At 33.6% G+C, this 10,718-nt stretch overlaps 2 protein-coding genes and 2 long non-coding RNA genes across 5 annotated transcripts; 2 read left to right on the top strand and 2 right to left on the bottom strand.

Moving 5' to 3' along the window:
* Positions 1–1,076: 1,076 nt before the first annotated feature.
* Positions 1,077–7,766, top strand: LOC105109940 (uncharacterized). Of its 2 annotated transcripts, XM_011004809.1 has the most exons (9): positions 1,077–1,303; positions 3,459–3,552; positions 3,753–3,829; positions 4,658–4,767; positions 4,961–5,046; positions 6,353–6,406; positions 6,579–6,732; positions 6,918–6,931; positions 7,400–7,766. In XM_011004809.1, the coding sequence occupies exons 1-9, from the start codon at positions 1,186–1,188 to the stop codon at positions 7,500–7,502; spliced, it is 810 nt and encodes a 269-aa protein (XP_011003111.1). In that variant the 5' UTR covers positions 1,077–1,185; the 3' UTR covers positions 7,503–7,766. The 2 variants fall into 2 exon arrangements, with proteins under 2 accessions (XP_011003111.1, XP_011003112.1); XM_011004810.1 differs by lacking the exon at positions 6,918–6,931 and having other exon boundaries at positions 7,400–7,503.
* Positions 1,310–2,143, top strand: LOC105109938 (uncharacterized). The gene is made up of 2 exons (XR_839359.1): positions 1,310–1,444; positions 1,512–2,143. It is a non-coding gene; the product is annotated as an uncharacterized LOC105109938 (long non-coding RNA).
* Positions 1,327–3,452, bottom strand: LOC105109939 (uncharacterized). The gene is made up of 2 exons (XR_839361.1): positions 2,845–3,452; positions 1,327–2,806 (listed from the first exon to the last, which is right to left on the bottom strand). It is a non-coding gene; the product is annotated as an uncharacterized LOC105109939 (long non-coding RNA).
* A 218-nt stretch (positions 7,767–7,984) lies between the features above and the next one.
* On the bottom strand, positions 7,985–9,996 carry LOC105109937 (GDSL esterase/lipase At5g14450-like). Its single transcript, XM_011004808.1, has 5 exons — positions 9,592–9,996; positions 9,273–9,482; positions 9,007–9,179; positions 8,663–8,936; positions 7,985–8,562 (listed from the first exon to the last, which is right to left on the bottom strand). Exons 1-5 carry the CDS (start codon positions 9,842–9,844, stop codon positions 8,315–8,317), a joined length of 1,158 nt encoding a protein of 385 aa, XP_011003110.1. The 5' UTR covers positions 9,845–9,996; the 3' UTR covers positions 7,985–8,314.
* Between the last annotated feature and the right edge of the window lie 722 nt (positions 9,997–10,718).

The following is a 10,718-nucleotide window of genomic DNA, read 5'->3' as shown; positions in this document are numbered from 1 at the left end:
TTTTACTATGCTTTAAAAATAAATAAATAAAATAAAATTATTCTTATTGAATTTAATAATAATTAATAGACTTTGTGAAAAAAAACTTACTATTCTTGATAACTAGTTTACATAATTTTTTTTATGAGAAAAAAAGACCATCATTATATTAAAAAATCCATTAATATACTGTTTCAGTAAATACTATAAAGTTTGGATGAGAAATATTTTTCAAAATGTTTTTAGCTTTTATTAATACTTGCCGTTCAATTTGAAAAATTAGGATTTCAAAATGTTTGAAATATGAAAATTAAGTTTCAAAGAAATTCCATTATATAAAAAGTACTATTATTTCAAAAAAAAAAAATTGAAATATAAAGTTTTGGTTTTATAAAGTATTCTTGAATCAATTAAGTAATGAACATTTTAACAACTAATGTTTTCTTAATAAATCAATAATATTAAGTCATTTTATGTTTATACTTACCTTAATATACATTTTTAATTTTATGTTAGAAAATCTTGAAAAACAAAAGAAGATTAAAAAATCCTAAATAAATTATTTAGAGGCACTTGGGAAATAATCATATTAAATCTCTTATTAGCTATTAATATATTAACCATCCATTTAGGTTGTTAAGTATCGTATGCGCCACTCAAAGAAAATAGATATTCTTATATGTTAATAAGTGCATTGTATATAATAATTACTTTTTATTTTATTTTATTATATTTTATATTTATTTAAATATCAAATAATGTTTAAGTTAATTTAATAATATCAAAAATAAAAATAGCTAAGCGATGCCAATTTTAAATCTTGAATTATTTTACTATGATTTAAAAATAAATAAATAAATAAAATAAAATTATTTTTATTATATTAACCATCCATTTAGGTTGTTAAGATTTTACGGAGTTGAGATCCACTCCGCTCCAATTATCGTATCCTATCTCCCACGTGTCAAATCCTCAACCCAATCGTTAAATAACACGATTACTCCGCACAAAATAATTTTAAGATACTTTATTATCCACTAATTTCTAAGAAATTACGAAAATATCTAAACAAATAGCCTCGTGTCCTTTCTATTCATCGACAAATACGTAAGGCATGATCGAACTCCAACTTTAGTTTTTGTTTTTTCTTCTTCCTGAAACAGAAAAAGTAAACAGCATTGTGATTCTGGTTCTTCCCAGAAAACGATGGCGTCATCGGAGATTGGGTTAATTTTGGAGAACTCGAAAGAGCTCGATCGGTTAAGGAAAGAGCAAGAGGATGTTCTTTTAGAGATTAACAAAATGCACAAGAAGCTTCAAGCTAGTTAAGTTTCTCTTCTGTTCTCCTTTTTTTTTATCATCAGTCTTATAGATTAACGGGTTTTTGTTAGATTATTGAAATTTTGATGCCAGGGAGAGTTCCTTTTTTTAGCTTGAATCATGTTAACATTGGATTATATTTTAGGTCATGCTTAATGGGTTTGTTTCCTTTTTTTTAGCTTGAATCATGTTGATATTGGGTTATATTTGAGGTTATGCTTAATGGGTTTGTTTTATACTGGTGAATTGCATGTAATGATAACTGGGTTTTTCTGAATTCGTAATCTAATCTATGTATGCTATGCAGTACGTAGGTTGCTTACTGATGCTCATTTGTTATGCATCCTGTTGCAAGATTTAGCGATGACTCATTGAATTAACTTGATGTTATGAGTAATTGAAGTTTAATACGGCTATGGCATGAGTTGATTGAAGTTAGTTTGTAGTAAATTGATGGCGTGGAGATGGTATTTACACGGGTTTTTTTATACTAGAAAATGAACGTGTCTCATGTCTAAGTAATTTGTAAAGCTTAAAAAGATTGAAAATGTTTGGTATCATTAGGAATTTTTTCTTAAATTTTGTGATCGCCAGCTGCTTGGGTAAAGAAAGTGGGGTGGGGGAAAGAGTCTTAACAAAATCCGTCATTTTATATGTTTCTTTGGAAAAAGGAAAATACATGCTTGCCTCATCATGTTGTTATATGTGCTTGTAATGCTTTATTTGGAGGTTATTATAGATTTGGATGGGATTTAATGCATCTCAGGTAACAAGCTTGTTATGCTGTGATCTTCATTTTTCCTACTCATCTTTTGCTTGTTCGTGTAAATAATAATAATAATAAAAAAGAATTATATATGAGCTGTTATTGAGTGATCTTTGTGTTAGCTCTACACAAAAGCATCTTTGTTAAAACTGTGCCTTACACCATGCTGTTGATGCAAGGCATAAAGTGTCAATACTACAACATTTCTTAAAGTGTAGGTAAGGTGCCTTAACTGGGCAAGCATGTATACCTCAAACATGTGCCATCAAATCGATGATATTTGTTGAATTTTTGTAGTTATGGCATAGCATGCTGAACCAATTAGTTTATTTATTTATTTTTCCTTGTATGATGTTTTGCTATTGTGCATTATCTTTCTTGTAAGAATTGTAGCACATTTTATTTGAAAGATACATGTCTTGCTCTAAACAACATGCTAAATAGACTTAATAAGTTATTAATTTTTCCAGCCTTTTTTCTTATTATGTTTTTATGAATCATTATCATGTAAACGATTTATTATATTTCAAAGCTGTGTTTTATTTCCTCAAGTTTACACCATGTCTTAAGCCTTCAACTTCCATCCTAGATCTGTTGTTGCTTAACTGCATATAGCACTTTCAACAACACAGTGCAGAAGCTAATGAATAAGAAAAGGTGGAACCTGTCTCTGGAAAACCAAGTCTTAAAGATTGGGTTTCTTCTCCAACTTGCAATTTATATACATATATATATATATATGTATGTATGTATGTATTATGTATGTATTATGTATGTATAATATACCATATACACTTCCAGTCATAAATAACGCATGCTGGTTTAAATTTCTACCTTTTAGAGAATCGTTTTAGTAAGCTCAGTAGCTATATTAAAGAATATCTAAGGAGAACTTTTTTTTTCCTGCTCATGATTCTATGTTAGATTTCTTGCAAATGTAATGTGGCAGATGATTCTTTTTGCAGTTTCATCCCCTTTGCATCCTCTGTATAGTTGTAAATGTGCATCCCATTAATTTCCTCTCGAAGTCTAGCTTGTCAAGCTTTTCCTCCCCCCTTTTTAATTCTTAGCAGATAGTGATTGAATCTATACAAAACTCTAGGATATAATTATTAATATTTTTTTTCCAGCTTCCGGATTTTTTTATTTAATACACATTGTTACCTATTACTTCTGGTTTATATTAATGAAAGATTTTACATGGAACAAATCATACAAAAAGTGCTTTCATATAGATGTGGCAAGTGATGGATGGTTTATATAAAAATAATTCGATTGGTTTGCCATGAACGAGAATAACCACAGCAATAACTAGAATAACTAGATTTAATTGTGTTTATATCATTCCTCTTCAACTGTTTTATTAACTTTGAATTTTTGCTTTCTAATGCAGCTCCTGAGGTGGTTGAGAAGCCTGGTGATACTTCGTTAGCAAAGCTCAAAACTTTATATACTCAGGCCAAAGACCTTTCAGAGATTGAAGTAAGGTACATGTATATAAATCTTTAGTAAAGTTAACCACTCTTCCTTCTGACTAAAGCTGAGTGTTTGTGCTTGCTCAATAAAATTCTTTCATAATGTGTAGCACATTAATGATATGCTGTAGTGGTTGGCTCCTAACACGTGTTAGTTTTGAATGTAATTGATAGTTTAGACCAACCATATTTTTTTCTCTCTGTGGATGCAGTGTTTCTGGTGCCCTGTTGACTCAATTGGATGCTCTGTTACCATCTGGACCTCCAGGTCAACAACGAAGAAGGATAGGTGTGTACTACATACTTTTGAGTTTGGCATATGAGATGTGCATATAGAAAGTATTCGTGTTTACTTTAATGTTGTAAGGAAGTTCTCATGTGTAAATTTCAGTGAAGGTCTATCATTACATGATGTATTAGGGACTCAAATTGTTCATTTATATTGGAGTGAAAGTAAACTCTGCAGTAGTATATGCATACATGTATGAACATAAGGAGGTTGGTACGGGCTACGTGCAATTCCAAAAATTGGAAATCAGTGTTCAAGCTGCTATATATCAAGTACCTCAGGAATATATTGAGTATCTCTTGTAACTTGAATGAGCATATAGCTATTTCACTGCCAAGGAACCACCTCACACCCTCAAGGATGAAGTTCTTTTGGAAGACATCCCTTGTCTCAAGACATTAATTCATTTATAGAAGCTTTGAATATTATTAACTACTGTCCTTGGTGCATTTGTTGTCCAATGGCCTGGCTACAAAACCAGTTGTCTCAATCTAAGAACATTCTTTCTGAAGATAACTTTAGGTCTCTGGTACTGTGCAAAAGATTTTACCAGCTAACTACCTGGGACTTTCAATAACTAGAGATTGACATGCTCATTGGTTATGATATATTGCACCAAGTGAGCATGAGACAAGACCTTATACAACTAAATAGATACTAAACATGGGATAGCATTTAGACTTGCGAACATTGATGGCTGGACTTTAGAATACATGACTTATGCCTAGGAAAATGAATTTCATTTTCTCTATCTTGATTTTAGTTAGATGCTGCTACTGTTATTTGAGAAACTCCATATATCATGAGAAAATGTAAAATAAATTGCAGAAGGTAATGATCAGAAAAGGAAAAGAATCAAAGCCGATTCAGATATCTCAAGGCTCTCTCCTGCAGTAAGAAGTCAACTTGAAGCATGTGCTAGTCTAAAGGGTGAACAGGTTTGCATGTCTTTTTAAAGAACATAATATATTTATATCCCCTTTTCTTTCTTTCATTCTTTGTTTTTTTTTTTCCTTTTTTTAATTATTTTGCAAGTAGAGTTCCATTTCATTCCCCTTTTTTAACTATTTTGCAAGTAGAGTTCCATTTCATTCTGTTTCGCAGAAGTGATTGACATGTTGCTATATTCAGGTAGCAGCTAGGGTCACAGGTGATAATGCTGAAAAGGATGAGTGGTTTGTTGTAAAAGTGATTCATTTTGATAGGGAAACAAAAGAGTAAGTTGAGCTGTTGTACATGAGATTCTTCAATAATTACCTTGCCTAATAGTTGGATTGCAAATGATGTGTTTTGTTGACTATTATAATTTGGTGCACCATATTATTAATTCATTTTTAATGGTAATTTTATAGATGTGAATGCATAGGTATTTCTTTGAGGTTAGGTTAGCTACCTTGCCTATTATTTAAGAATTTTGTCATGTATATGGACTATATTTTGATTGCACCTCCAACCACTATGAAGCACGTATACTTAAAAATCTCTGATCTATTCCTATCATGCCATATCCGATACCATACTTGACCCAATACTTTATGATATGTATGGAATACTTCTCAAACATGTCCAAAATTAACAAGTAAGAATATTATTTTGGATACTTGAGGACACAGAAAATAATATTTTGAGAAGATTGTAGTTTATAATTTTATAATATCAATCAAAGCTTACATGGATAATAATTGGTGAATATTGTTGAAGAAAATAAAAAATATGACTGTACATTCTTGTTATAGTTGTTTTCACACTAATATGAGCGCATTAATAAAATATGCATTTTTATTTGCTTTTTTCGTAAAAAGAATGGTTATAGCTTACATCTTCTAAAAAATAATAGAGTAAATGGGAATAAATATTAAAATTTATCTGTAACATATCATATCCTAAGATTTTAAGAATTGACATCACGTTTCTATACCGTGTCTTGCTCGTTTCTTGTATCCCTATCCGTGCCTCGTCACCCTGAACTATTTGGAGTCTGTTACATGTATGCTTTTTCCTCATTTTTTTGTTTTCTATTTTGAGCCCAAAACTCTCACAAGTTACATGTATGCTTAATCCTGAACTAATACGAGCACATTAATAAAATATGCATTTTTATTTGCTTTTTTCTTAAAAAAATGGCTATAGCTTATGTCTTCTAAAAAAGAATAGAGTAAATGGGAATAAATATTAAAATTTATCTATAACATATCATATCCTAAGATTTCAAGAATTGACATATCACGTTTCTATGCTGTGTCTTGCCTGTTTCCTGTATCCCTATCCGTGCCTCGTCAACCTGAACTATTTGGAGTCAGTTACATGTATGCTTTTTCCTCTTTTTTTTTTTCTATTTTGAGCCAAAAACTCTCACAAGTTATTGTGATGCTAAATCAGGTTAAATATATTATACATGCCTTCTATTTTCAAATAAATGCTAAATGGACATAATCTTAAAAGAAAATGCCACTCCACTAGCTCATTTATTTCAATATGTAAATCTTCTGGTACTCTGTCCATAATTAGTAACTTTATGTGCAGATTTGAAGTACTTGATGAGGAGCCAGGAGATGATGAAGAGAGTGGTGGCCAAAGGTTGATTTGTCTTTTGATACACCCTTATTATCAGCAACTGAATTTCTTATTCGCAGTATTTCTTTCCCAGAGATTGTACATTAGTATCTTGTGATTTGTCCTGTGAAATGCCTAAACCAAGTATGCTGGTTTACTCACATGAATGGGTTTTTTCTTTTGACACTTGCTTCAGAAAGTACAAGCTGCCCATGTCATGTATTATACCTTTCCCCAAGCGAAATGATCCTTCTGGTGCCCCTGATTTTCCTCCTGGGAGACATGTTTTGGCTGTCTATCCAGGGACAACAGCACTTTATAAGGCAACTGTTGTGAGCCCCCTTCGGAAGGTAACTATTCCATCCACCTAGCTAGATAGATTTGAATCCAAACTAAAGTAACTGCAATTTTCCTTGGGAATCCTGCTGTTCAGTAGTTTTTTTTCCCAGTTTTGAATATCCTGGTGACTGACTTTGGACTGACAATTAATTGTATTGTGCATGCTGTGGGATGCCATCATTCTGTTGTTTTTCAGAGGAAGATAGATGAGTAAGTACTATCTTTCTCATGTTCTATCCTTAGTTTGCTGATTTTGGAAATTTTCCAGTATTGTTCTGGTGTTTACTTTATGTTACACTATAATGATGGCAATATTCCATGCCCTTCTCCCTGCTTTCCTTTTCTTCGTTTCTTTGCAGATGGTTTTCTTTATTCTTTTTCTTCATTTTTTTTTTGTTAGATAGATGAACACAATGATTATTCCAAAGATTTTCGTAATTGTTTTATCCAAAGAATCTCCAAGATGGTAAATTATATATATAATAAAATAGGAGGGTAATCTGGTACTCTATCTTCACATATTTAAGAAACAAAACTTCTGCTGATTGTAAATGGTTTGCCCTTAGAAGTACAGTCTGGAACAAGATATGTTATGCATGTGGTTTCTAAATGCTATGCCCTTCGTATTTATGTTATTTTTATCATGCTCTGATAGCTGCTATTGTTTTGGTTGGACAGTTATTTGCTGGAGTTTGATGACGATGAAGAAGATGGAGCCTTGCCTCAGAGGATCGTTCCCTTCTATAAGGTGGTTCCCTTACCAGAAGGGCATCGTCAATGAGTCCTTGTTCATAGTTGTGTGTAAATAAAGCTCCTGTGTAGCAGCGTAATACAGACCATGCATCTTGAATCCTCTTACCTCCCTTCTTTCTTTGACCGGAAGGGGCAATGCCTTGAAAAGAGACGTACCATATTTATATGTTTGGTTGTGTAGTGAAGTGGCTTTTCCTTACAGCGTTCTCTGTTTTTGGTCGTGAACTCGTCATTGATGCAACAGAACATTTAGATTTTAGGGAACCCAAGATTGCTCCATGAAGGTTTAAAAGTGAATAATTATTGAGCGCCATTGGCTAAATGCAGTTCCGAATCTGGTCCGATCTACGGCTGGTAATGCTAAATTTGCCTTGAGACGGTGTTGGCTGTGGATGAATCCAATTTGTTTTATTTTTCCTTAATAAATACAATGAGAGTTGAAAGGCAGTGCAGAGGGGCCTAGCTCACTGGGCAACCAAGAAGAGTCATGAAAGATTTGAAACCAGGGGATTACAAGCTAAACTCCAGCCTTGTCGAAATAGAAAGTAATTAAACATAATCAAGCTTTCAATATCACCATAAAGCATTCACTCTAGAGTCTAGTCCATAATCGAACAAGTCATCCATGAGAAGAAAATTAATGAAGTACGAAAACATTTGTTTATTGCCCGTTGTTCATCTGTTCTCTCTAGTTGAGATACAAGTTCTCCAGGTCTTGATCGACTTTTCTCACCGACACTGGCAACCTTACCCTTGCACCTTAGGTTTTGACAACAAGCTACTCTATTAATGGCACTTTCAACACTAAGACCCCCATGTTTTGACTATTGCTTGCTACACTCACATCCGACGACATGCCTGGGCAACGGGAATTGGCGGGTCTGTCAGAGAACCATTCTGTGTATGATCAGCAACCCATTGGTTTGCAGCCTGAGAATAGTGAACGCCATCCCAGCTTATGAAGACTGATGGATCTTTACAAGAGGCACCATAGACTACAGAATCGTTAACTTTTCCTTTGTTTCCACACCATATATGGTCAAAATTCACATGATACCCACAGCAGACCTTTAGAGGATCAGCGAATCCTGCAAATTGAAGTGCATGCAGCATTAATGGTGAATCTTGACAAGAGGTTTGCTTGATGAGCTGTGTCTAACCTAGTTAAAAAATGATGTTGACCATTACCTAAGTTCTTTGCATTGCTAATAAGTCCATACTTAGCAGAGTAGACATCCACATATGTTATTGCTGCTTCTGGGAGCTCAGCTTTTAATCTGACAATTCTCTCCTTGAGTTTGCTGTTAAACTCGATCGCCATTTCATTTTGAGCCTTGACACAGCCATGCTCATCAAGATAACCAGGTGCTGGGTTTGATACATAGAATAGATTCACAGGCAAGCACCCAATTGGACCTGTGTTGTGTATCCAGAATGCCCTCCCTCCTTGTTCATATAAATGCTACAAAAATGTGTGAAAAAACACGTTGGTAAACAGAAATCATCGTAGCATATGCAGCAGCAGTACTTACTTGGACAGCTGATGCCAACTGGTTAACGATGTCTGGCATTGCTGCACGAAGCTGATCAAAACTCATCTTCCTAAAACCAACAGAAAGATCATTTTGGCCTATATCAAATGTGTAAAGAGCCTTTGAGAACTCCTCCGCCCTGGGTAGTTTTTCTGCATCTGGGGTACTTTTCACTAAACAAACATCATGAAGAAAAGAAAAACAAGTCAATATCAATGAAATGATAGGCTGTCTAAAGAGAGGGAATTTTGATTCAAATTAGGAACCTTGATTGTATAGATCAGTGGTCCTAGCTTTGAACTGATCAAATTGAACAATCTGCATATCAAGAGCAAATGGACTAATCCCGTACTCAAATATGGTCTCATTCTGCCTCCTGATGGTTGATCCTCCTGTGGCAAAATTTGCACCATGCCTATAATTTGTTCCAATTGAATTCAGGTATGCACTCAAGTAGGGTAATTTCAAGCGCTCAGCTGCATAAATAAATAAATAGTCGAGCCAATTAACAAACACTCAATAAAGAAAGTGAGAAAGAAATGTAAGTGTGATGCTGCATTGCTGGGATGTTTTTCTTTTCTTTACCTATAAAGTCAATAATCACGCGGCCATCAGAGTCTCTGCCAGCAGGTTTGTGAAAGAAAGCCTCACCATATGGTGCAGAGATGGGCACAAATGCAGCTGATATACCACCAGTGTCCGAGTTTGAGTCACCGAAGTTGTAAATTGCAGGAAATTCACAGGGTGGTGGCACGGGATCGGCAACTACAACAGAACTCAAAAACCACAAAACCACCAGAAGAAACCAAGTTGCCACAACTGATCTCAAAAACCCCATTTGTCTTTGTTCGCTCTGGCTCTCTGGGAACTTCTTCTAGTGTTTTAAGGAGACCCAATGGCGTAAGGACAAAAGTATATCTCCTTTTTCTTTTTTTTGGGATCTGAAGTAAAAATCTACCTCTCTCTCCCTCTCTCTCTCTCTCTCTCTCTCTCTCTCTCTCTCTCTCTCTGTCCCTCCTGTCTTCCACATACGAGACCTCCTCTTTTTGGTACTGTCATCCACCATCACTGCCTACCGTTTTTATTAGTAAGCATGCACTATATAGTTTCACACCGTTGAGGTGATACAGGAATTGTATAGGCTTATCCACGGTGAGGTTCTTACGCGTTTATATCTTTTTTTTTTTTAATTATTATTGATTAAATAAATAATTTCTATTAAAAAAACTAAACCCTCAATCTTTTACCATAAGACTAAACACATTACATCGCGGATTATTATAATGCAATACCATCTTTGTTCTTTCTTACAAAAATCAAAGGGCCTTTCTAGAAGGGTAAAATGTCTTTTTTCAGAAAATTCATTTGATATTATGAAATTAATGAGATGTATAATAGTTTATCAACATTTTTTTAACATTTAAATGACATAAATGCTCATAAAAGTAAACAAAAAGTTAAAAGGATAAGAGGGGCTTTTATGTTATTTTTATTTTTATAAAATAATAAAATTATTTCATTACCTTTCAAGTAAAAAATAAAATAAAAAGTACAAGAGGGCTCAAATGGTATTTTCATCGTGTTTATATTTTTTATTATAATTTATTTGAATTAAGAGCAAATTTATCTTTTAGCAAATTAAAAAAAAAAAAACATGGATAATTAATGAGTGAACTTTGCATACACTTTTTGGACGGCCTATACAGAGTCTT

This window comes from Populus euphratica, unplaced genomic scaffold, assembly GCF_000495115.2.
Source record: "Populus euphratica unplaced genomic scaffold, PopEup_1.0 scaffold233.1, whole genome shotgun sequence".
Taxonomy (NCBI): Eukaryota; Viridiplantae; Streptophyta; class Magnoliopsida; order Malpighiales; family Salicaceae; genus Populus; species Populus euphratica.
Note: the sequence above shows the minus strand (reverse complement) of the source record. Positions and strands in the feature narration are given on the sequence as shown.